The sequence below is a fragment of the Ischnura elegans genome, chromosome 6 (assembly GCF_921293095.1).
Source record: "Ischnura elegans chromosome 6, ioIscEleg1.1, whole genome shotgun sequence".
In the NCBI taxonomy this organism is placed as follows: Eukaryota; Metazoa; Arthropoda; class Insecta; order Odonata; family Coenagrionidae; genus Ischnura; species Ischnura elegans.
Genome location: NC_060251.1, coordinates 123,886,095 through 123,913,478, shown reverse-complemented (window position 1 = coordinate 123,913,478; position 27,384 = coordinate 123,886,095). Strand labels below are relative to the sequence as shown.

Genomic DNA, 27,384 nt, shown 5'->3' with positions numbered 1-27,384 from the left:
GGTTTAGTCTATTTTTCAATCTACGCTCCGACAGAGATTCCCATCCGAGTTTATCTAAGAGGTCAGTTACACAAACAAGACTATCGTAACGACCTTTCACATACCTGGCAGCTCTTCTTTGCACGCGTTCTAACTCTGTTATTAAGCCTTTTGCATGAGGGTCCCAAACACTGGCAGCGTATTCCAAATGTGGTCTAACGAGGGAAAAGTAGCTAATTTCTCTCACTTTGTCGTCGCTTTTCCCCAATATTCTTTTAAAAAAACCCATTTTACGATTAGCTTGACCGGTTATTTCTCGAATATGTTTATTCCACGATAGATCATTATTGAGTCTAACTCCTTGATATTTCACGGATTCAACAGTCTCTAATTGGGTACCCCGAATTATATAGCTACGTTATAGGGAGTTGTTCTTCTTCCAGAAATTCATTACGACGCATTTTCTCAAATTTAATTTTAACTGCCAAGCATCGCACCAAGCTTGGATAACAGCAAGGTCATTCGTTAGTTCATCTATATCTTTGCTGGAACGGATTTCTCTGCAAACTACAGCGTCGTCCGCAAATAATCGTAACTTACTCTGCACTACTTCGCCAATGTCGTTATTTATATAAAGAAGGAATAGGAGTTGGCCAATGACACTACCCTGAGGAAAGCCAGAAGTGATTCTAACCTCATTGGAGACTGCACCGTCTAATACTACTCTTTGGACGCGGTCGCTCAAAAATTCTCTGATCCAGGAAATGACATCTTCGTCTAGACCATAAGATTTCAGTTTTATTATTAACTTTCCGTGTGGTACTTTATCTAATGCCTTTTTGAAATCAAGGAAAATCGCGTCTACTGGAATGTTGTCTTCCCCGGAGACTAAAATATCGTGGGCGAAAGAGCTAACTGAGTTTCGCAAGATCTGCTTTTCCTGAATCCATGTTGAGTTCCCATTAATAAGTTTTGCGCGTCTAGGTATTTCATTACCGAGCTGACTACGATGTGTTCAAGGACTTTGCAAGAGATGGACGTTAAAGATATCGGCCTGTAATTAGATGGCTGTTCCTTGTCTCCACTTTTAAATATAGGCGTTACATTAGCGATTTTCCAGTCATTAGGCAATGAATTATACGTAAAAGTGTGTAAGAGAGCCTCGCAAATCAGTTTATCTCTCCCACCAGGAATGAAGCTATGCGTCTCCAATCTTCGGAAGGTATGTTGAATTCTCCTCCTACAATTAAGTTTCTTTCAGGATACTTGGATGCTATGCTGTTTATTTGGGTTTCAAACTCCAACATAGATGCTGTATCTGAGTTGGTGGTCTGTAATACGTGCATACTAACATAGATTTGGATTTTGGGCAACTAATTGAGCACCACACAGAGTCAACGCTGGTCTCAGTTACGGTTACCGCTTGGGTTACGATTAAATTTTTACAGCTATAGAACGGCGATCGATTTAGGGAGGCCCCATGGCCAGCCACCTAGATTGGCGCCAATCAATGCGGCTCGCGAAATTTGAACTAAGTTTTTAGAACTAGATTTTTATTCGACCGTATTCTCACCAGGATCCGGGCAGTATTGGTTAGCATCAATGTACTGTATTTATACTGTTGTACTGTACCGATTAATGCTCAGAATATCGGTAAAGAAGGTTATAGTTAATTGTATGGAATACTGTCTCATATGCCGTTGAAAAATGGAATTTCCAACAAAAGAAGATCATCAAATCTTTGCGTCATATTTTTATGTAAGGTATCTAAATGGTCGCAAAAGACGCTCAAATCATCATCACATAAACCAGCTTGCTCTTCTACCTCAAACAGGGAAGGAAATTGATAAAGCTCGCGGCGACCCATGTTTCGTTTCCCTTGTGCAAGAAAAGCTTGCAAATATTTTCCAACTGTTCTTACTTTAAAATGTAAGAAAACGCAGGGTTTAAAACACTTCCACAGAAACAAAGTAAACTTTAGAAACGAAGCCTGAAAACCAAGACAAAACGAAGGTTATGCGTTTGTCAAATTGTCAGTACCCTTCGGCGCCCCCCTGCCGCCCCTTTGGCACTATTCGCCCCCCTAGACGACAGCAACGCCCCTCAGGGGGCGGTAGCACCCACTTTGGGAACCACTGATATAGACGGAACTTTCTTAATGCCAACTATATTAAAAAATCATGAATAAATAGCAATATACGGAACCAATATATAAAAAAATAAAATTCGATTTCAAGGATAGTTTCAATAATTCATTCCAGCAACAACAATCTCCATCACATACAGATTATATTTTGATGTTGCAATATTGTTTCCTACGATTCTGTAGGCACAGCATTACTACCACACATTATATAACCATTGTTAACAACTTATCCAATATCGATTATCTTAATCTAACAATAAGTCGTAATTTCCGCAAATAAAAAGATCTAAAACGACGACAACAAACTGCGTGCCAATGAGTCTCCACAGTTTTTACCCTCCTTACATCTACATCTACATAATACCCTGCGAGCAACCTCCTGGGTGTTTGGCAGAGGGTGATCGATCACCAGCATGCAGCATGCAATTGACTCCCATATGCACACCACACGGTTCAAAAAACGTCACGTATTCTAACAATTTATACTACCATATGCTGTTAGAAATAACAATAAATTTAAGAAACATGCATGCACAAGTTTTACTTAGGTTAGTAGGCTACACTACAAGTCATGCAATCTATTTATGAGTTCTATCCCTGCCGTTATAATCTCTTATTGATCGTGGAAAAAGAAGACATTCTGAATCTGTCTGTTCTACAATCTATCTCTTTCATTTTATTTATATGATCTGATCCTCCCTAGTATGTTGGCGTCCGTAAGATATGATTAACTTCATTAGGAAAGACACTGCTCCTGAATTTATGCAAAAGGTTTAGTCTACTTTTCAATCTACGGTCCGACAGAGATTCCCATCCGAGTTTATCTAAGAGGTCCGTTACAATAACAACTCTATTGAGCCTTTTTCATGAGGGTCCAAAACACTGGCAGCGTATTCCAAATGTGGTCTAACGAGGGAAAAGTAGCTGATTTCTCCGACTTTGTCGTCGCACTTTCCTAATATTCTTTTAACAAAACCCATTTTACGATTAGCTTCACCGGTTATTTCTCCAATATGTTTATTCCACGATAGATCATTATTGAGTATAACTCCTAGACATTTCACGGATTCAACAGCTAATGCCCATCCCAAGGGGAATACCACAGAACCTGCTGCAAGCAGATTCCCACATCAACCGCTGCCACAGCCCAATGGCCAAGGGGACTCCCGCTACCCCCATGGAACAGCTCGCCATCGCGTGTCCCGGAAGAAAATCTTGGAACACAATCGCCACAACATCTAGCACACTACGCCACTACGTAACGTCGACCCTAGGCCATCTGCTTCTTCAACTACTGGAGGAGCATTTTCGAGCGCTAACCAACAGCAACCGCGATAAAAAGTCGATTTAACATCGTACAATGGAATGTCCGCGGCGTCAATTGGAAACGAGAGGAGCTTCGCGCGTTTCTTCAGGACAAAAACGCCTTGATTGCTGCTCTTAATGAGACACACCAACAGCCCGACGATGACTGGAGACTATCTGGGTGGACTGTCAATCACACGGACCGCGATCTAGCCCCGGGGTCTCGAGCTGCTGGAGGCGCCGCTCTGCTTGTGCACAACACCACCCGACACCGAGCGACTTCGGTAGACTAATATCCCCACATTGAAGTGGTCATGGTGGACATCCTGGCAAGGCCTATGGGATGAATCCGGATTTCCTCGGAGTAATATCGCCCTGCGAAACCCTGGGACAAGGATATCATCCTGAAGATCATGGGCGACTGAGAAGGGCCTTCTTGGGGATTCGAATGCGGCTCATGGGTGGATTTTAGAACTCGCGCTCCCCCCAAACAACAACGAAGCCATCTGAAGGGCCAGCTGACGAGGAAGGCCATACTGCCCTGGGTCCAAATACGCCGACGCACGAGAGTCGCAACATGCTAGATAACGCCAACGTCAGGAATGTTCCAACATACATTCCCTCGTTTACCTGACCGCGGACCACAATACGGTCGTCTTATACGTGAAAACGCGTATCTCTCACGTCTCACCTACGAGTCGTGTGCATCTTTTAAGAGCGAACTGGGGGACCTTCAGGCGAACCTTAGCCCGGGCACTTCTAAAAAACCCGACGTTGCCAAAGACTCCCGAAGAGGCAGATGGAATGGCTGAACACCTAACGGAAGCCGTCACTGCTTCTATGGAAGAAAAACATTCCGATGAAGACTTTGCGGATAAGACTACGCCGCAATCCTATTCCACATTTGGTGTGAAGTCTGATTCGCTGCAGGAACAACGTGCAACGTAAATTGCAGCGCAACCGTACCATGGAATACTGGGATCATCTGAGAGTTCTCAACAAACAAGTCACGAGCGCTTTCCTGAAAGTTCGTCGGGACAACTGGAATGCTCATGTGAACGCGGAGATCTTTGGAGAAGACGTACGGAAAGAGAACTCGGCCGTCTGGAAGATGTGCCGCATCCTGAAATACACAACCAGAAGAAACCCCTTCATCAGGAATGGCACGGAAGTGGCCAGTACACCGGAGGCCAAGGCTGAAATGCTTGCGGACCATCTTGAGGCGGCCTACACCCGGAGACGGCGGAATCGCCCGAGGTAGAAGACGACATAGCAGCCGCACTGGCGTAAATCCCCACGACAGGAGAACCCAGCCCCACCCACCCATAAAAGGCAGCAGGTGGGAGCGATCCCGTCAATACTGCCCACCAGGAAGGCACCAGGACCTGACAACATTCCAAATGTTGTCATCCGATAACTCCCACGGGCGACGGCTTCTTATCTGTACAGGGTGCACGCGTATTTGGCACCTGACGGACAAGCGGAAACTGGCCCGAATTATCTACTTCCCGAAGACGTCGAGAACGGAGATGGCCCCGGAGACTTACATTCAATTTTTCTCCTCGACGGGTTTGGCAAGGCCAAGGAGAAGCTCCTTCTTCAGCACATCCTGGACCACGTGCGCAGAAAGGACGTCTACCCGATACGGGTTCATGGAGGGGCATTTCACCATGCATCATCTGACCAGGACCACGGACTTCATGACAGACACCTTTAACAGAAAGGGCTCCGCGCTCATTCTGGGTATCTCGAAGGCGTTCCACCAAGTCTGGCATGGTTTCCTTCTGATGAAGATCATCGCCTTCGGTTTCCAGCGTGGCTGATCGTCGCGTAATATCTGGGAGGAAGGAAATGCAGCGTAAGATGGTTCGGCAGGGACACGACGGATCCTCGCCGGCGTGCCACAGGGCTTCCTGCTGGGACCATCTCTATTCAACACCTTCAAGCATGATATCCCTTCCCCTAGAAGAGATGCATTACTGTCTCTTTATGCAGACGACGAGGCTATCCTGTCACTCACGGCGGGCTCCAGTTCACTATTGATCACCTATACTCTGCATCTTCAACGGTTTATGCATTATTTAACACCTTGCGGCAAATACAATGAATAAATTTCTCCCGGTTCAGCTTAGTTACACCATGTTTTAATCAGTAGTGGTCGTAACAATTTTAATGATAGTAGACTTGTTACAATAAAACTAAAGAAAACAATTCATTAAATCTACAGAAGTAAGACTAACAAAGACTTGCCAGAAAGACATTCACTTTATTTAACCAATACATCCATTCGGATTTTTTCTCTTGAGTTAAGCACATTCTCATATACCACATTTTTTTATTTTTCTATCAAGTGCAAGATCAAATAAAGAGGATGATTGCCCAACGTGAAAACGTGCCACATGCATTTGACCATAATAAAAACACCGTGTTCGCGCAATCCGACCCGAAGGACCAAAAATGTTCGCGCAATCCGGCCCGAAGGTGGCGCAGAAGAAGTGCGCGCGGGGACGTGTGCCCCGGGTTATGATGAAATGAAAGGCGAGGACACCTTCAATCGAATTTGTTTTATTCGCGCACAACTCGCGGGGAAGCGCACGCCGAACACTCCGCGTCCACCCGCTCCCGGCTTTGGTGAAACACTGACAAACACCCACGCCGTCGGCGAGGGCATCGATGCTAGGGTAAAAGGGTACTGACCCTCAAGTAACGGCACTCTCTCACTCCAAAAGGGTGTGAGTCGAGTCCCCTTGGCGGAGACCAAGAGAAAGGGGGCCGAAAGGGACTTCGCCGGGCCTTGGAAAATCCCGAGGGCGACACACTCGCCGCAGGGGTGGGGGGGAAATACCCAACATTCCGCCCGCCTCGAAAAGCTGTGATTTTCAATAAAGAGCGTGGAGCTTGTGGGGGAGTGCAAAACAAACAAACACATACATCATATACACATACATGGAAGAAACACATAAATAGATAACTGCCAAACATAGTGAGAGCCTTTTGAAATGAAGTCTCTTTGTCTGTGATGAAGGCTCACTTTCATTGCATGTGGCATGTTCCACATAAATACAAGTAATGAAAAAGGAAACTGAAATATCACTCGATATTTACACAAACGACACTTGATGAAATCACTGACACTCTCACTAACAAATAATCACTCACAATAATTCACTAGTTCACTTGATAAAAAATGTCACCTATTTACAATGATACCTGAAAATAAGTCCATTAAATCATGACAGTTTATGATTAAACAAGATTCTCTCAGTCTGCAAATAAAACTTATACAAATGGAATATACAAAAATGAAATTCAATGTTTAAATTTTAACTTTCCTCTTTAGGCAAGGGACAGAGTTTGTTGACCGCTCGCCGTATTAGCCCGGCAGTCGTTCTCACAGTTGCCACTCTCGAAACCCCATCCTCACCGGGGTGGAGGTGCACGATGCGACCGAGGCTCCACCGGAGAGGGGGTTGATTGTCTTCCTTGATAAGGACCAAGTCGCCTTGCTGCATGCTGGGTGCCTCTCTGGTCCACTTGGGTCTAACCTGGAGGCTGGACAGGTACTCCTTGTGCCAACGAGACCAGAAATGCTGTTGCATCCTGGTCACGTGCTGCCATCTGGATAGACGATTGACGGGGATATCAATCATATTTGGGTCAGGAATGGCAGTGAGTGCGTCGCCAATTAAGAAATGGCCAGGAGTCAATGGATTGAGGTCATTAGGATCTGATGACAGTTGGGTAATTGGTCGGGAGTTAAGGCACGCCTCTATCATAGTTAAATAAGTGTATGTCTCTTCATACGTGAGGGATGCGTTCCCAACAATTCTCCTGAGATGATATTTGAGTGAACGGACAGCCGCTTCCCAAAGGCCTCCAAAGTGGGGTGAACGAGGGGGAATGATATGCCAATTGATGCCTTGTGAGGATGAGTAGTGATGAAGTCTTTCCTGGTGTGACTTCGATGAGAATACTTTCTTGAGATCCTTCAATTCCCGATTCGCTCCCACAAAATTTGTGCCATTGTCTGAATAAATGTCGCTGCACTTTCCTCGTCGAGATGTGAAGCGCTTTAAAGCTCCCAAAAATGCTTCTGTCGTCAAATCCCCCACTAATTCAAAGATGCACTGCCTTGGTGGAGAAGCAAACAAATACAGATATATAAGCCTTTATTGGCTGAGATCCTCGACGACGGCTAGTTTTTACATAAATGGGGCCGCAATAATCAACCCCGCACCGTAAAAAGGGGCGAGTTGGTTCAAGTCTCTGTCTTGGTAAATTACCCATTAACTGTGGTACGGCCTTAGGGTTACTGCGAAAGCATCTCGTGCATTGATGTACGATCTGACGGCAGAGATTTCTTCCACTTAAAGGCCAGAAACGTTGCCGTATTGACGAAAGAAGCAGTTGCGGTCCAGCGTGCAGTTGCCTGATGTGTTCTTGCATCACGATCAATTTTGTAAGATGATGTTTCGGAGGCAAGACAATTGGATGCTTCTGACTATAGGAAATATTAGAGGAACTTATTCTTCCTCCCACCCGGATCACGTTGTTTTCATCCAGAAATGCATGCAGCATTTTCAAGCTTGATTTGCTGCTAACTTGTTTTTTGCGCTGAAGGTCATGAAGCTCATTAAAAAACACTTTAACTGCTTTAAATAGCTGCGTAAGAGCCGCCTCTATTTCTCGAGCCGTGAGCTCTCCCGTTTTCCTCTCAGTGCGTGACTTTGAGGCGTTGTGTCTGAATCGCAGGCAATAAGCCGTTACCCTCTGCAATTTGGATAGTGACGAATAGCGCTGGATTAATTGGTTCACCTCCACTGCAATTAAAGCGGTGGCCATTGGTCGTTTCTCGGGGAGCTCTAGCATCTCAATGAATGATTCTGGCGGCCATTCATTTTCATGTCCATTCATCCTAGGCGGTCCTTGCCACCATGATGCCATCTCGTGCAATTGTTGCGGGGTAAGCCCCCTGGAAATGTGATCCGATGGATTGTCCACTCCTCTGATATGCCTCCATTTGCATTTACTTGTGAGCTCGTGGATCTCGGCAACCCTGTTGGCGACGAAAGTCCTCCAATTGGATGATGGTGCCTTCAGCCATGAGAGCACCACTGTAGAGTCTGACCACAGAGTAGGGCTTCCCGAAAACGAGAGTGATGATGAGACCTTTTGAATGAGGTTGGCGAGGAGTACTGCTGCGCAGAGTTCTAGCCTAGGAAGAGTGGTTTTCTTCAGCGGCGCCACTCGCGACTTCGAGCATAGAAGACGCATCATGGATTTTCCATCTGAGTTGATGGACCTGACGTATACACATGCACCGTAAGCGGATTCTGAGGCATCACAAAAGCCGTGAATCTCATAAACACTGCAATTCTTCGCAATAACGCGCCGGGGAAGTCGCAAATCATTTAGGCATCTGAATGATTCACGGAAATCAAGCCATTTTGAATGGAGCTCCGCAGGAAGTGATTCATTCCATTCCAATCTGAGTTCCCACCGTCGCTGAAGGAATATTTTTCCCTTTAGAATGATTGGTCCTATAAGACCCAGAGGATCAAATATCCTCGCAAGATCGGAAAGAACTGATCGTTTAGTTACTCGGGCTTTACAATCGAAGTTCTTCGTGTCGAAATGGAAGACATCCGCGTTTGGATTCCAAAGAATTCCCAGGCTCCTGATGGGGTTGTCTCCTTCCGGACGAATCTGATAAGATGCCTCCCTGTGGTTCAATGGAATTTTCTTCAGCAATGCGGGATGATTAGAGCACCATTTTCGAAGCCTAAAACCTCCTCTTTCTAGCAATGTGATAATTCCTTCTTGAACTTTCTCAGCCTCCTCGATCGAGTTGTTGCCTGTGAGGAGATCATCTACATAGAAATCTTTCATCACCACTGCTGCAGCGCGAGGATCACGATGCGATTCTTCCAGGGCCAATTGCTGAAGACATCTTGTCGCTAAAAACGACGCTGAGGCCGTGCCGTACGTCACTGTGTTTAACCTGTAGGTTTCAATTGGCGCGCCTTCTTCGTCTCTCCATAATATACGTTGCAAATTGGTGTCAGATGGATGAACTTTGATTTGGCGATACATTTTTTCAATATCAGCAGTCATTGCATACTCATGTATCCTAAATCTAATAATGATGCTGAGCAGATCATCTTGAATGGTGGGCCCTACCATTAATATATCATTTAATGATACCCCTGTTGAGCTCTTGCTTGACGCATCAAACACAACTGTCAATTTCGTCGTTGAACTGGTGTCCTTCGTAATTGAGTGATGAGGAATGTAGAAGGCGACGCCCCTTGGTGGATGGTCCTTTTCCTCTACGACTAACTCCATATGACCAAGATGTCGATATTCCTTCATGAATGAAGACTATGCTAATTTCCTCTCCTCATCCCTTAGAAGTCGCTTCTCAATCATCATAAATCTGCGATTGGCGATTTGCTCAGAATCTCCAAGGTGACTGATGTCTCCTTTGATGGGTAGTCTAACGATGAAGCGCCCATCTGCCCCTCTTGTGGTGTTTTTCTTGAAATGTTCTTCACATTTCACCTCTTCTGCTGAGAATTTTGAAGCAGGTTTGCACTCCTCTAATTTCCAGAAGTTTTTTACCTGGTCTTCCAAGTTTGTCTCCACGCTAAAATGGCATGATGATGACGATGACGCTTCGTTAGTCTGGATTCTTCCTGATAAAATCCAACCAAGAGTTGTTTTCTGCAGGATCGGTGTGATTGGTGATGCTCTTATTTGCTCAATGCACAAAATTTCAAGAAATAGCTCTGCACCTATGACGAGGTCAACGGCTTGCGGGATATTAAATCCGGGGTCAGCGAGTTGAAGGTTGGATGGTGGATTCCAATTTGAAATATCTACAGGAATGACAGGTATTTCTGAAGTGATTTTTGGCAGCACTAAGCAATTAATATTAGCTTTGTACGCCGTTGTTCTCGATTTGATCGTCGTCTGCACTATCTGAGCGCTTCTTGCGGACGATCCTCCTATACCTGTGATGCCTATTGCGCCCGCTTTCCTGTTGAGTCTTAAAAGCTGCGCCGTTCTTTCAGTCATGAAGTTTGCTTGAGAGCCTGAATCGAGCAGCGCTCGACAAAGATGAGGGGAGCCTCGCGAATCATGCACCCAGACGACCGCAGTGGAGAGGAGAACTGTTGTTGACACCTCCCCCTGGCGTGGAACACTTGCTGTAGTGGACTGTATTTGTGTCGAAGACGGAAAGAATGGTGTTGAGTTTGCTGATAGATTGGTCGCTGAGGTGTGGGTTGAGTGGTGAAGCAAGCTGTTGTGCCCTTCACCGCAATGCCTGCAATTGCCTGATGAGCAATTACCTTTTAAATGCCCTCCCCTTAGGCAGTTAAAACATACTCCAAGTTTTTTCACGTCGCTAATTCTCTCAGTAACGGATTTCTTGAGGAATATACTGCACTGATACAGTTGGTGGGATCCTTTGCATAGCTTACATTTTGATGCAATGGCCACATTTCCCACCATTGACCTGCTGGTCTTTGAGAAAGGTCCCTTCTCTTGATGGCGTGACGTAATGGCGGTGCGAACAGCGCGATGGGCGCCTACTGTCTCCATCACATCGGATTTTTCCTGCAGGAAACTAAGAAGCCTTGCGACGCTTGGCATCTCATCCCGTGGTAACGACGCTTCCCAATCCTGATGAAGCTTCAGGCCTATCTTGGAGGTAATTAAGTGGATAAGGAGCGCATCCCAGGAGTCAGTAGGCTGCCCCATGGCTTGGAGAGCCCTCAGGTGCTTATTAAAGTGATCCACGAGGTTTCTGACTTCCGTGGATGACTCCTTCACTAGCTGCGTGAATTCAAATATGGCCTTCACATGCATGTTTATTATATAACGCTTGTTTTCAAAGCGCTGCCTTAATAGACCCCACGCGATGCTGTAATTCTGCTCGGAGGTGGCGAGAGAGGCTATTACTTGCAGCGCTTCTCCACGGAGGGTTGATCTCAAATAATGGAATTTTTGAATTCCTGATAGTGACACATTCTCATGAATGAGGCTGTTGAAAGTGTCATAGAATGTCACCCATTCATCATACGCCCCATGAAAAATTGGTAGATTTATTTGCGGGAGCTTCACGGGAGCAACATCGTGGCCATTTTCTTTTGAATTATTTGTGGTGGGTGATTGAATTATTCGTTCGGCCTTTGAGACGGCATCGAAATACGCGTCCCCGAATTCCTCCCACTCTCCGTCGCTTTCCGCATTCAATAATTCGATTTCTGATTGTACATCTTCAAAGGCCTGCCAACAATCCTTAAATTTCTCCAAGTGGAGACGCAATTGATGGATTCCATCAGGAATCTCAACACTTTCCACAACATTCTTGAATCTAGTGACTCTAGCCTTGATTTGCCCTCGTTTTGCAATCAATTCTTTAATTTTCTCTGCCATCGCTCTGAGAAACGTGCCTTAATGGGTCAATTAGCAGTGGGGAAATGACCGGAAAGGGTATGCACTCACTGCCTACCTTGTGCTGCGATGGCTGCGTAGTAATGCTGCGCTGCTGGTGCGCCAATGCCGCTGCGGTGACTGATGTGTCCTCCGCTGGTTGGATGGCACCTCTCTGGAGATGCTGATTGATGAATAGTATTGATGGTCCTCTGCTCTGAAGACCCCGATTTGAGTGTTTGCCGGGAGATGCCTCGCGATGAAATAATCTTGCGCCGATGCACAAAGATTCCAATTATGAATGCCGATCACTCGTGTGATCCGGCCCGAAGGACCAAAAATGTTCGCGCAATCCGGCCCGAAGGTGGCGCAGAAGAAGTGCGCGCGGGGACGTGTGCCCCGGGTTATGATGAAATGAAAGGCGAGGACACCTTCAATCGAATTTGTTTTATTCGCGCACAACTCGCGGGGAAGCGCACGCCGAACACTCCGCGTCCACCCGCTCCCGGCTTTGGTGAAACACTGACAAACACCCACGCCGTCGGCGAGGGCATCGATGCTAGGGTAAAAGGGTACTGACCCTCAAGTAACGGCACTCTCTCACTCCAAAAGGGTGTGAGTCGAGTCCCCTTGGCGGAGACCAAGAGAAAGGGGGCCGAAAGGGACTTCGCCGGGCCTTGGAAAATCCCGAGGGCGACACACTCGCCGCAGGGGTGGGGGGGAAATACCCAACACACCGTTTCATCAAATTCAGACCACAAACACTTTATGATTGGCCTTGTGATTTGTGAACCGTCATCGCGAATGTAAAATGATTTGGAAATTGAATAATGTTGAAGTAATGTCGAAGTCGTCTGTTGGGATCATGGGAATCCTCGGTATGAGAACTTCCTCATCTTTGAATTTTTCTTTGAATAAAGGCGCGTGGATCACACTGATCATAATTTTTTCACCAAACGCGTTCCAGGGCATACTTATGGATGTTTTTGGTTTCGCAGCATAATGACCAACCTTATAATCTGTAAATGTTGCATGGAAAGCAGGCACATCCAAGGAGTTTAAAAATTCATGTATCCATACATACTGCCCATTAGAATGTGCTTGATTCGAGAGAATAAATCCGAATGCATACATTGATTGAATAAAGTAAATGTCTTTCTGAAAATTCTTTGTTAATCTTATTTTTGTAGTTTTGATAATTTTATCGCATCGCATCGCATTTGTGGTAACTGAGTTAGCAGTAAATAGCTCGATATTCAGCTAAAGCTGGTAATCGCTTTTCGGCATTTTTTTGTTTTTTGGCGGTTATGTAGTTAGATGGTCATTTAGTGTGTTATTGTGTAGGGTGTGTAAGGGCTCTTCTAGATCGGTGGTACTTAATGTGTGGGTTGTCTTGGTATGGCCAGATTGGTGTGAGGAGATCGTTGTGTGTTCTGTGTAGGGAGTCTTCGAAGGCTGTTGCGATGTCGTGTAGGAATTGTGGTATGGTCTTAATATGTAGGTCGTGTATATAGGTGTTGCGGACGAACCATGGTGCGCCTGTGATTGTTCTCAAAGCCCGGTTCTAAAGGACCTCGAGCCTGTTTAAGTGGGTTTTAGCAATTGAGCCCCAAGCGGGGTAGCCGTATGTGATGATCGGTCTGATCATTGCAGTGTAAAGGACTTTTTTCGTTTCCAGTGCTAGGTGTGGACTTTTGAGGAGAGGGTGTATGGCTGCAGCTGCGCCTTTTGCCTTGTTAACGGAAGCCGTGGTATTCGCTTGCCAGGTTAATTTTTCGTCGAGAGTAACTCCAAGGAATTTAACTGTTGCACTGCGTTTTATCCGCGTTCTCCCGTAGTAGATGGGTGAAGAAAGTGTTCTTTTCTTTTTCCTGGCGAACTGGATGACCTGGCTTTTCATCGGGTTGAGGTGAAGTTTCCAAGTCTTCATCCATTCCTCAACGTCATCAAGATGGTCCTGAACGTGCTCTGCGGCCGTGTCTGGGTCGAAGGACTTCGAAAGGATTGCAAGGTCGTCGGCGTAGAGGTATCTTTCGGTCTTGGGATGGGATGGCAGGTCATTAATATAGATTTGGAATAGGGTGGGGGACAATATGGAGCCTTGTGGTACGCCGGAAGAGATAGGGTGCAGTACGGATTGGGAGTGGTTAACTATGGAGAAGAAGGTTCGGTCCGAGAGGTAAGATTGAATGAATTTGGTTAGGTAGGTTGAAATAGATGAGGAGTAAAGTTTATGGAGTAGTCCCTCGTGCCAGACACGGTCGAAGGCCTTGGATTGGTCGAGGAATGCGCCGACCACGTATTTATTGATGATGAAGCTCAGTTGAATGCTTTCGACTATTCTCGTGATCTGGTGCGTTGTTGAGTGCGCCTTCCTGAAACCCGTTTGTTCATTTCGGATGAAATTGTTGTCCATGATCTCCGGTAGTAGCCGATTCAGGATGGTTTTTTCTAGGATTTTGCCAAAAGTTGACAGCAGACTGATTGGCCGGAAGTTGTCGGGATCTTACGGGGATTTTCCAGATTTTTTGAGAGGAATGACCTTGGCGGATTTCCATGGTTTTGGAAAGTATGACAGTTTGAAGCAGGTGTTTATCAGATGACGGAGGAACAAGTGGAAGTTGGGAGTAAGTTGCTTGACTAGTTGGTTGGAGAAATTGTCTGGGCCGGGGGCTTTCTTCTTTGGTAACTTCTGGATTATGTCGTCAAGTTCCGAGGGAGAGACCGGCGGGAATGGAGGAGTGGGGCAGAGTCGGAGAGAAGCAGATGAGTTCATGCATTCTTCCGCTGCATCGGAGTGGTTGGAATCTCGGAAGGTTTCCGCTAGTTGTATGGCAAACTGTTCGGCCTTCTGGGCGTCGGTAACTGCAAGCATGTTGCCGAATTGTACCGGTGGTGATGGCGTTTTCCGGTTTTACAAACCACGCCAGCTGCCATACGGAATGATCTTTGAGGCTCAGGTCTTTGATTCTGACGTCCCAGGTTTTTTGGCGGTGGGCACGTATGGCAGAGGTCACTCGATTTCGGAGTGCTCGATAAAGGTTTCTTGTGATGGGGTTATTAGTTTGGCGCCAGCAAAGCAGAGCATTGTTTCTCCGCTTCATCAGTTGAAGGATGGCAGGGGGAGTGACAGGTCGACTGGTGGTTTCGGCTTTGGGGTGTGTGAGGCTTCTTTAATGCAGTAATTGAGGCTTGAGGTAAGCAGCGTGATATGGTCTTCAATGTCGTCCGTTGACGTGCCGAATCGCGGATCCGGTAGAACAATTTTAGACGCTGAAACTACAAATTTGTCCCAGTTCACAACAGGAGGGGATATGACAGAGGGATGAGAGAGAGGTAGGGTGAGCAATATTGGGAGGTGGTCTGAGGCCATTTGAGGAAGAGTTGCGGGTAAGAGAAACGGAGATAGGTTATTTGTAAGGAACAGGTCTAGGATATCGGATGGGTGATTGGGATTGGCGGTGACGTGTGTAGGGTTCGGTGGAGGAAGGACAGTAAAAGGGAAGGTGTGCTCCGCGTGATGTAGATATTTGCCTTTGGGATTCGTAGTTTTGCAACCCCATGCAATGTGCTTGGAATTGAAATCACCTCCAACGACAGAGGTGTTTTTAAGTAAAGTTTGCAAGGCGTCCAAGTCTTTCTTCTTTATCCCGTGGTGTTTTGGTGGCACGTACGCGCTCCAGACGTGCAGTTCGCCAGTAGAGGTGGAAAATTTAGAACCAATCATCTCCAGAATTTCAGTTTCTCGGGCGATGAGTGGGGTTTCAAGGAGTGATTTCTTGTATATTAACATTACTCCTCCGCCTTTCCCTTCTTCTCGTTCCTTGCGTCGTATGGAGTAATTCGGTACGCAGAACGGATCGTTTGATTTTAGCCAGGTTTCTTGGAGTAGGATGATATCGGGTTGGTTGTCCTGAATTAGGCGCAAAAGTTCACCCTTCTTGGGTTTTAGGCTTCCGATGTTCCACGACAGAATTTTGAGGTGGCTGAGTGTTTTCGTTTTATAAGCCATTGAGGAGAACCATGGCGCCGGCTATAACTTCCTCGATGAGGATGTCCATTCTGCTCTTTCCCTCTTGGGGATTGATTATTTTGCGAATAAGGCCTGAGAGCCAGGATTTTAATTGGCTCTTCCAGGTCTCGCTCGAGTTGGTTGGTGCCGGGGTTGGCTGGCTTAGTCGTGGCGGTGGTGGCTGCGTTTGGCTAGGTCGTGGCGGCCGTTGATTACGGGTTACATTACTGGCCGTAGGTGCGGGGTTCGGTGGAACTGATGGAGCTGGAGTAGAGGATGGGGCTGTTGTGGGAGATGAAGGTGGAGTAGATGATTGAGTTGGCGTAGATTGGGGTTCAGGAGACTGTTCTGCCGCGGCGGTTGAGCGGATGGTTGTGGAGCGTCTTATCCAGGCGTTGGTCGTGGGAGGCGAGGGAAAGTGGTTAGCATCCAGTGGTGGGGCTTCGGTGGTTTCGACTGGCGGTGAATTTTTGAGTTTTAACATGAGCGCAAGTTCCATGTACTTGGGTAGCCCCGGTACGTTGCAATGTGCGCTCCTGAGCAGTAAGCACATTTACCCGGCTCGTCCCTGGATTTTGTGCATTCGGTGCCACGGTGGTTGCCGGCGCATTTAAAACACCGAACTTCCAAGTTGCAGGCTTTGTGGGAATGGCCGAAGGCCTGGCAGCGACGGCATTGGATTGGCCCCTGAGCCTGGCGATAGGGAATTACTTTGGCGCTTAGTCCTAGCATACTATTAATGCTGTGAAGTGCCTTTTTTGATCTGGGCGGTCTAAGCGAATCTGAAACATAGGCAGTGGCCTAAGTGGAATTTGGGGGAGTTTAGCTTGCAGGTCGTTCTGTCGCAGCTGGCTTCTTATTCTATTCTCTGCCGGAGATAGGTGAGAAGAGTGAAGTTGGTGGATGTGATCGGTGTTAACTCCCTTTGATTGAAGCTCGTGCTTGATTAATTCTGGCGGTGAATCTACGGGCAGCCCCTTAAGAATAAAGTGCTGTTTCTTATCCTCTTTTAGTTGATAGCTGTAGTGCGGGATGTTGTTCGCTGCTAGCGCCTTAGTTGCGCGAAAATCGTCTATTCTCTGGCACTTAAGCATGATGTCTTTGCTACGCAGTGTAGCAACCGGTGGGAACTGACAGGCAGCTTTGATTAGGCGCCATTTTGTTGTCCACTTGGTAGTGTCCGTTATAAAAATGGGTGGTATTTTTGACCGGCTATCCGCGACACTATCCTCCTCTGGCTGTTCCTCCTCCATGTCGTCCTCATGCTCGTCGGCGGGGGCAATGGGCGCGAAGGGGTTGACGTCGGCAGTGATTGGTTGCTGGCATGTCGGCGGTGTCCTGGGGCGATCAATTGGCGAATTCGGCTTTCTCTTTTTGGATTGCACCGGTACAAAGGCACCGGGTGCTGGGGGCATGGCCTTGGCGGCTGCAGCTTGCTTAAGGAAAAAGTCCTGAAGCTTTCGCTAAGCAGGGCCAGAGGGGGTCCTTATCAATTGGCTCGAGTGGTCCTGATGCGTTTTCAGGTGAGGCAGGAGAGTCAGTTTCAAATGGCTCGAGAGAACTGTGGTCGTCGTCGTCCATAATGGTGAATGAGTTGTCATGTTAGCGTAAGTGTGATGTGATCATGGAACCCTAGCGTGGGGACCCGGCGGGTCCCCCAAGACGTGCACTGAGGTTGCCCTCAGCCTTGGGGTTGCCGACCGAGAACGACCGGGTGTAAGAACGGCCAAAGCGCCACCTGGGGATTGCACCCGCCTCCCCCAGACGCCTTTGCCGAGTGAGTGTACCTAACGTGTGTGTATATGTGTGTAAAAGACCCCTGAAGGGGGCCAATGTTGTTTGCGAGCAAGTGGTGTATGAAACTGCGTGTAAATGTGGAGAGGCCCTAAAGAGGGCCAATGAGGTCGAAAAATCTGTCTTTATACGATACCGATAATTTTATTTTGTTATAACAAGTCTAATGTGATTAAAATTGGAGCAGCCGCTATTGATTAATACATGGTGTAACTAAACTGTACTAGTTTGTCCTTGAGAATGGGTATCGGGACGGGACCGGGAATGTCGGCTGCCGTAATTTTTCTGAGTTGGTGCATGGGTCTTCGTTTGTAACGCAGTCAATAGATTTGCATACACCCAGAGTACCAACGATTTTATTCTGAATTACGAAGTTTAGGCGTTATGGTAGTGACGGCTGGGAGCCGCTCTTGGCGACCGAAGCCGATCGTTTTTTCTCTCTGCGTGAGTTCACATACCACTCAATTGCGGAACAACTAGAAGAGATAGAGAATTGGGGTTTTCTTTGTTGTATATAGGAGACGTGTATTCACATTAACCCGGTAACGCCTGAATTAAAAAGTTTCTGCGATTTTTGTGGTAATCATGTAACTAAATGTCAATGACATTTGGAGTCATTAGGCGGTATATGGTATAAAAATGTTATTACAATCAAAATTACATAGTAAAACTTTTATATTAACGGTTCATAAGGCGTAAGTAAAGAAAATTTCATTCATGCAGTTTCCAATCTAAAATACTGGCCTTCGAAGGAAAAGGACGTCGGCTCGACGCACTCGAGCAATGGGAAATTACCAGGAGGAGAAAACGCAAGGAAAATCTTTTGAATGACATTGAGTTCCTGAGTCATTCCCCGTTGTTAGCCCTCCCCCCTCTCAAACCTTCAACCGAACCCCAAATCCTTACGTATCCCAAACACCTCACCACCCCCTTCCCCCATCCTTTACCCCCCAAACCCTCTCCTACTTCCGCCGACTCATAAATATATATCCCTCCCATTTGCATGATTGTATATATATAAGACTGCTTGACGAAAATATGGCATTTTGTACCTGATGATAGCGAAGTAAGGTCGCTGAAACGCGTCGTACCAAATAAAATTACTGTGGACATGCACTAAGTTTGCTCTTCATTTATCATTTATCATTTTCATATTCTTCCTAAAATTCATAACGCAAATCCCTCCCCCTGCGCCTATAACCCACCTCCCCTCCCCTCAAACGCCTCTTACTACTACTACTGGCCACTCTTACTTGGCACATATACTTAACTAACTTCCGCGTTATCTTTCAAAAAAATCTGTGATTACAGTGTTACCATGCCGATAATGATGATTTGTCATGTTACGACCCAGATGTGGTATCAATACCGCCATTCTCGCTATGAAAATGGCATCCATCGTTGGTCATGCGAAGTTGTGTTTTTCCACGTCACCCAATGGTTGCTGTGTACACTTGAGATGTCCTTCGAATGATTGGCTGGTATTGGGATGACGAGTTGAAGAGAAGCTGTCTCCGCAGCTTTGGTGACATTCGCCACATTAAATGGTAACAAATTTTGTTTACAGTCTAGGACTACTATCGATGATTAAATACCCTAGGTTAGAGCGACGATAAAGTAATTAGCGTGATCAATACGTCCACCGATAGGTAAATCGGCTACTAGTGCATCAGGTGTCACACAAAATCGCCAATCACTAGTTCCCCTTTTATTATCAGCTCTGATATGACTTTGTGATCCACGGGAGAAAACATTGGGGAGTTCCATTTTATCTGACAATCGCTTGTATTGTCGTGTGTTTATACATGAGAAGTGGAGATACGTGGCTGGTGGTGACGATTTTTGATTTAAAGGCGCGACGCAATTCTTTCGGCGAATCCTCAGATGCAATGAGGAGAGACTCACGCAATGGCTGCAAGCAGCTCCTGCTCCGCCCGGGCCTCGACGCCGGCACCCGCCGCTCCGCCCTCCCACTCCCGCTGCAGCACACACAGCTTGCGCCGCTCCGCCTCCAACAATAGGCTCGTCACCTGGCACCAAAAAACAAAACAAAGTTACAGGTAGTCGTCACAATGAGGACAAGGAATTCAGGTAAGAAGAGGACTAGGCACGCATGAGTTGGTCTTTTTTTGTTTGGACTCGAGCAGAACTTGGATGGTAGCCACCTTGAAATTCCCGGGGTTGGCAGAGTACACCCTGCTCAATGTCAGCCTATTCCTCACATATAAAAACATTTAAACTGAGAAACTAATTACAATTTGAAAGGAAATATTACCAAATTGGAGATACTGGAAAAGGTCGACAATTTTTTACTCTACATGCACCTATAAAGTTACAAGTTTAAGTTTTAAAGCGAGCACAAAGCATAAAGGAAGACCGATGATGGATACATAACAGGATTTCTTCGCACATAAGCTCATCCCAACGTGATAAAAAAGAACATGTGATATGTTATTGGATTGTATTGGCGACTTATTTGACTCGATACTAGCAAGGATACATCTCGATAATGATGTTCCGGATCTGGATGCCGATGTTATTTTATAGGTAGAAAAAGTGTCACGGTTTTCTTCCACTTAGGCCCGGGTTCGAGAGATATTCGCTCGTAAATATTTCGAGCACCATGACTTCCCTTTGCTCCCTCCCCACTACGGCGATGGAGGAAAATATAATAAATAAAATCAGATAACGAAGAGATAAGAAAGCAATGAATTAATGCCGCAGGAAATAAAATCAACTGACGAAAAAAAAAGTTTCGCCACGGAGAAAATAGGTCGAGCACGCCTGTGTTCTCCGCCGTTAAACGATTCAGAAATTCTCTATGCATTGTTCAGACAATTCTCTCAAAATGTGCAAAACTTGTTAAAAACGGTCGAACAATAGGGTAGTGTCCTTCATCAAAGAAAACGAAATGCATTGACTGCGATTACTTACCCACCATTAGTTTATTCATAATATACCAATTATTTTGTTTTAGAAATCCCAATTTAGACGAATGGCAATGGCCAATTTTAACCTCATTTGAAAAAAGGCCAGATTGGCGCCCATGCGATGCCACTCCACGTGACGTCACAGGGACCTAGGTGCTATACGAGTAGTCAGGATATTTGCATCGTCTGAGATTACCAATAAATGCATGAGGCACAGAGCTCAGGGAAACATCTCTTTCATGCTCCATACAAACCTACTTTAAGCGGTATAATACTTTAATAAAAATGTCTTGGAGTTTATTTTTAAGCATTATTTATGCAGAATGAAAAAGCGTTTGTGAAAATTTTATCGAGGTTTTAAGTATTTGTTCCCGATGTTTATGAAAAAAATTGTTTTCAAGTCGTATATCTTATCGGAAAAACACAAATTGATATCTAGCAGCTAAATCTACGTATTATTGATCTAAAAAATAATCTCTTCAAAACAATTTGACCGGTAAAACTCACTGATGGCTGAGATATACAATACACTACGCTTCCTTGTTGACCGTTTTTCGAGTTAGCTGCACAAATTCCCGTCCATTCGCTCAGTCTATCACTATTTAAGTAAATAAGAGTGGCAATTTACGACTGGGAACTTCCGAAAGATCGCAATGAATACAATGAAGTATTAATATACGCATCAATTAATCGTTTTTCGTCATCATAGGTACCATACATATTAAATTTCGGCACATAAATCATTGTGTCATCGCTTCACCCGAATTATCTCCCAGCACTGGTGCCTGAGGGTATTTTGAATGGCGGAATACTTCATCGCATCAAGCCGTTCCCAATGACACATCAGCACATCAATGCCTTGATGCAATTTCGGAACGGCTGCATCAAGGTCATGCGTTGATGCGTGATTCGAAACGCACCCCTGTTCTGGCGGTGGTGAGCCGGGCCGATCTAATGGTGGAGTATTAGAGCGTACCCGTTTTTTTGACGGTTTGCCGCGAGCGGCAAGGCTTTGGCTGCTTCGGTATGTTTGGAATAAAATGCGTGCAGGTCTGCAACGCGTTCGCTAAAAAGGGCGGATCTAGTTCTATTGGCGTCATGGCTGCCACGGAGAGCGTCGGGCGATGCTGGTGAGTCGTAAAGGCCGTATCACACTAGCGACTGCGGCCGCCGCTGCGACCGCGATTTCGGCTGCGGCTGCGACTGCACCCCATCACACATTGCGGCCGACGCCACGATCGCGCATGCGCACGTATGAACGTTTCTGCTTGTGGCTTGTTTGTTTACGAAAGCCCAAGGAATAGAAAGAGAGCAGCAATTGTTGAAAATGTTCCTAAAATATGTTAAAACGTACTTCATTTTCATTCACCTGTGTACTTGGGTGCAATATCCAATATACTGGGCTTCCATCTTCACTTTAAAAATCCGAAATTATCTCAGCGTTATCTTATAACCTTCTTGAACTTCCCTCGCTACGGTAACCAAAACAAACAAACACGTCTGCCGCAAGCGCGCGAGATTGAAATGGAGCTCTCTGATTGGCTGCGACTGCGACTGCGACTCAGAAGAATAGCCGGTCGGCTATTCTTCGGAGTCGCAGTCGCAGCGTCGACTGCCTCGCTCTGATTGGTCGACGGGCCAGTCGCAGTCGCGGTCGCAGCCGCAGCGCCGGCCGCAGTCGCTAGTGTGATACGGCCTTAAGACTCCATTGTGTCGTTGTGTTCGTTTGGTATGTTTGTGATAACCTATGGCATGTGTGTAGTCCTATGTAGTATGTTATGTGGTAGCTACCCAAACTCTTAAGGTGGCAAGCAATGGAGTCATTCTAGAGCAGATGTCTTTTGTTTCCTTTTCCTTTCTCTTTCCTCTGTAAATAACAATTGATATTCTTTTTTTATTTTTTTATGGATTTTTTTACACAATCGCGGTTGGCCGAGGAATTCCCGCCTTTATCCTAGTTCTTCAAGAATGCTCCTCAGGAATGGTTTCCATGACGCGCTCAGTGCGTATCCTGCGTCAATATTTATGTTATTCTAAACCAATACTTCAATAAGGCTGGCAAGAGAGGTCATTGAAATACGGACTTGGGAAAGATGACGACTTGTGCATCGAAACGTCGGTCGTTATGGAGAACCTGACGCGATGGAAATCCCGAGTAACCTTCCAGGATTCTATACGACGGGAAAGCCTGTGATCATTACTTAGAAACTTTTACGGAATAACTACTACGCTCAAAATTTAAGGCTAGGAAGGAAGAAGAAAGAACATTTCGTGCAATTTCATTCCTTGCGTTTACCTCTCTCTTTTCTAATGTACCTATGCCTTCTCTTGATTAATATTGATAAAGTTAATGATTACTGACTTTAATCTCAGCTATGAATCCGAAAGTTACCTTCAATTCCTCCCAGCATGAAAAACTTTGCAACAAGTTGAAAAATAGTATAATTATGAAACTTGCACAAATGGAAGCGTAAACATCCAAATAAATTCAGAGGTAAGGAAAGAAAGGGATAGGAGCATATGAAAGAAAACGGACGAGGACAACGGTGCTGTGGTAAGATGGAAAAAGCCTTATTCATTAAAAATTAACCGTTTTTCGATTAAATTTGATCTAAATCGCAGCTAAACCAACTTATCTCCGCGCAGATATTTCCATCATCCGTGGTGTGCATGAGGGAATCCTCCTGCAGCGTGGAGATTGATAACCCACCGCCAAATACCCGAAGTGGATCGCAGGGTATTCTGTAGATGTGGGCAGAAAAGCGGATTTAACTAGACACTGACGTGAGGAGAGGATACTCAGGATTAATACCATCCTAAGTTGATAAAACAACTCGATATTATTGACGGTATAAGCGATCACCGAGTAATCTTTGCAACGTTAAAAACTGATGTAGTGTCAGCCGTAAAACCTAAACGCAAAATTTACTTATTTGATAAATGCAACTTCACTAAATTTGGCGAGATGCTTAATGACTACTACAAAAAATTCGTAGTTACATCAAAGAACCAAAGCACAGATGCGACATGGAAACACTTCCTAGAAATTCTGCGCCAAGGAATCAACGAACATGTTCCGCAAAAACTGAAATGTGATAATGAAGAACCTCGCTGGTACAATAACGATGTCAGAAGGGAACTAATGAAACAGAGAAAACTATACAACTTGTACAGAAAATCCATCACGTCACGGAATAAATCGAAGGAACTTGAAGCTAAAGAAAGTTACGCTGCACAACGCTCAATGACCAAGAAATCAATGCGAACGGCAATGCGAAAGTTTAAGAAAAAAGTACTCGGTGAATTACTCGAAGAAAATCCGAAATCCTTTTGGTCGTACGCGAGAGAGCTCCAGGGAAAACATTCAACCGTAGATTCTTTATTTGATAAAGATGGTAAACTTGTCACCGAAAATATTGACAAAGCTAACACTTTAAATTTCCACTTCGAAAGTGTATACACTACTGACGATACTCAGTTCAATTAAGACATCCCATATACTGAGGAATCGATGGAAGAAATATCTATACAACGTGATGGGATAACTAATCAACTACAATCGATTAAGAATAGTAAATCTCCGGGTCCGGAGGGAATACCCGCGCGTGTCCTCAGGGAGTTAGCTCCACAGATGGCACCTTATTTAGAGATCATATTCAAGAAGTCACTCTTCGAAGGGAAGTTACCGCCAGACTGGAAAATTGCAAGCGTTACACCCATATTCAAAAAGGGAAACAGACATGACCCAGGCAACTACCGTCCGATTTCATTAACATCGATTATAGGCAAGATACTTGAGCATATCGTCGTTAGCAATATCATGACTTTCTTGGACAGACGTAACTTCCTCCATGACTGTCAGCACGGATTCCGAAAAGGTAGATCATGCGAAACACAGCTCGCGCTCTTTCTTCACGACGTTATAAAATCTGTTGAATCGAAAAGACAAGTTGACGCACTGTTTCTAGATTTTAAGAAAGCTTTCGACACTGTACCTCACAACAAACTTTTATACAAATTACAGTCATGCGGATTAAACGAAACAGTTTTAAACTGGATACGCGACTTTCTCAGAGATCGTAAACAAAAAGTTGTTCTTGACGGAATTAGCTCCGATGTTGTAAACGTTACATCAGGTGTTCCACAAGGAAGCGTAATCGGCCCCCTGTTGTACATTATATACATTAATGATCTCTGCTCCCGCATTAGCAGTAAAATACGTTTATTTGCTGACGACGCTGTCATCTATCGCGACATTAGTGATCACTCTATGAAATTCTATCATCTGACTTAAACAGCGTTTAATTGTGGAGCCAAGAGTGGGGACTCAAACTTAATCTGAGCAAATGCATGGCGGTACATCTCTTGCGGAATTCGTCCAACTCTAACCACGTTTATGCAGTGGATGGCATTAATGTAAAGGCAACAGACGAAGTGAAGTACCTGGGAGTTACGATAACCTCGAACCTCACGTGGGGAACAAATATAAAGAATATTTGCGGCACAGCCCTGAAGAAATTAGGATTCGTCAAGCGTATTGTGGGAAGATTTTCGGATGAGAAAGTAAAGGAAAGGTGCTATTTCGCTCTCGTCCGACCGCACCTTGAATATGCAGCAAGCATATGGGATCCGGTGCAGAAAGACTTAATCCGCGAACTGAATAAAATACAAAGGAAGGCTGCGCGTTTCGTCAAAAACTGCTACGGGTGAACAGACAGTGTTACCCAGATGTTAAGCGAGTTAGGCTGGGAGCCGTTGGAGACTCGGAGGCTGCGCGCTAGGCTTCGACTGCTTGAACAATTGAGAATGGATATCTTTAAGAGCGACACAGTGAACATAATATTAGAGCCACACTATATTTCCAGGTCCGATAGAAGTGATAAATTAAGAGAGATGTTTTGCCGAACGGATAGATATGCGAATTCGTTTTTCCCCCGAACCATAAAGGACTTTAATAAACGCTAGTCCCAACTTCGTTTGAGCACTTAATTTTTTTTTTAAGCAGTAAACGGCTGGTGTCCTAACACCCCCTGCCACACGCCTTTTAGGCGGCTTGTGGGGTATTATGTAGATGTAGATGAATACTTGAGAGGATACTTTGGTAAAGTAACTGAAGCCTCCGCGTGGAAATGGGCGGTACGAGACGGCCGAATCATGCTCGATACACTCTCAATAGCCCGCAAACTTACCATTTACAAGGCGTTGCTGCCATTTTCCTGCGGTCCGCAACCACATTTTAACAAATTTGAAACAAAAACGTTAATTTTTATCGCAGAAACAAGGTTCAAAGACGTACTTCATCGTACAATTGGCGAGAATACGTAGCATATAATCATTCTTTTCATGCATTTTGTGGTTGTGAAAGTTAAAATTGCAGTCAAAGCAGTCAGTTTGCGGGAGGAAGGCCATCGAAGAGAGATGCCAGACAGGGTAGCGACTCGAGGAAAGGGTTGCGCATTGGCGACCCTAGGGAGGGTGAACCACTCACTGGTGGCACTTATTTTTAAAGGTTTCGAATTGCATGCATTTGAGTATGGGCACGTTTCATTAAACAGTCTTTTCTTTTGAGCAGTTCGGTTCTTTAGGACCCATCTCTAGACGTGAATCATTGTCGTCCGCCATTGCGGTTGCATGCAAAGTTGAAGTTAATATGATCCTAATTTTGTGCTTTTAAGTCTCGCTATTTTCATTATTTAAATTTATCGATTCATATTATAGTATTCTATAGATTAAGGTACAGTCACTTTCAAAATTCGGTCCACATACCTGGCGCAGCCGTCTCTGTTATTTTCCGAAGTCGACCTTCGCGTATTGCTTACGCGTTCCTTGTCCGCTGGGGACCGATTTGATTTGATCGGGTTGTGCAAATGGTACAATTTGACTACTTTAACCCTCGCCAAGAGCCCCAAGAACGATTTCAGATGTATGAAGGCCCCGATGAACCCTCCCCTCCACAGTCAAACAATTCCACCACCGAAGAAAGCGGAGAAGAATTTAAGGATTTTTCTGGCCAGTAACACATCGTGAGAGGAAGTGAGAGGGACATCCGAATCGTTTGGTCAACTTATACAGCACATATAGGACAAATAAAGTTTTCGGAACATTTCGAGCATAATGCTCCAATACTTTTTTCTCAACATGGTCTTGATAAAAATACGAAAATATATACGCCAATGTTAATACTGTCGTTTACTTCGCGGCTACCATCTATGCTCGCGTCCACCCATGTTGAGGGCGAAGGATTTTCAGGCATTTTTCATTGTTCACAAGTGAAATGTCAGATACTCCCCAAGTTTAAGTTTATTCGGAACACAAGTGGTGCCTACATTTTGAATACCGCAACTTATTTACATTCTCAAAATAGAAAATAAGATTAAGTATTTTATTTTTTTAACCTGGCCAAAGCTAACGGCAAGGAAATTGTTTTATGAGAGAATTCATGCACTATATTTTTCCTATGAGAAAGCGGATTGGTTTGAATTGCTTTTAAGATAACTATAATGTTTCAATGAAAGAAGTAGCGAGATATTTATGGGCATTGAATAAAATGACAGGCTTTTACACCACAATGCGTCGTAGGAAGTGTTGTCCTTTTCTATCTTGGGAATACTCATACATTAGTATTGTTCAGTGTTTTTTTTAAGAAAAAATAGAGCAAGCAACGTCAGCGTGGAATTATAATTGTATGTTAACCGTTTATGGTGGTCATAGAAGAACATAATTTACCTGCCCTCATGAAATTAAAAAGGGAGTATATTTGAGTATTATTAAAGGTATCC

General features: G+C 45.1%; 1 protein-coding gene across 2 annotated transcripts in view; it reads right to left on the bottom strand.

Annotated features, from left to right (window-relative positions):
* Positions 1-27,384, bottom strand: part of LOC124160105 (ras-GEF domain-containing family member 1B-like) — a 445,667-nt gene that overhangs the window by 381,286 nt on the left and 36,997 nt on the right. For both annotated transcript variants that reach the window (XM_046535849.1, XM_046535850.1), the window contains exon 3: positions 19,581-19,705. In XM_046535849.1, coding sequence (XP_046391805.1) covers positions 19,581-19,705 — 125 coding nt within the window. The remainder of the gene's footprint in view (positions 1-19,580; positions 19,706-27,384) is intronic.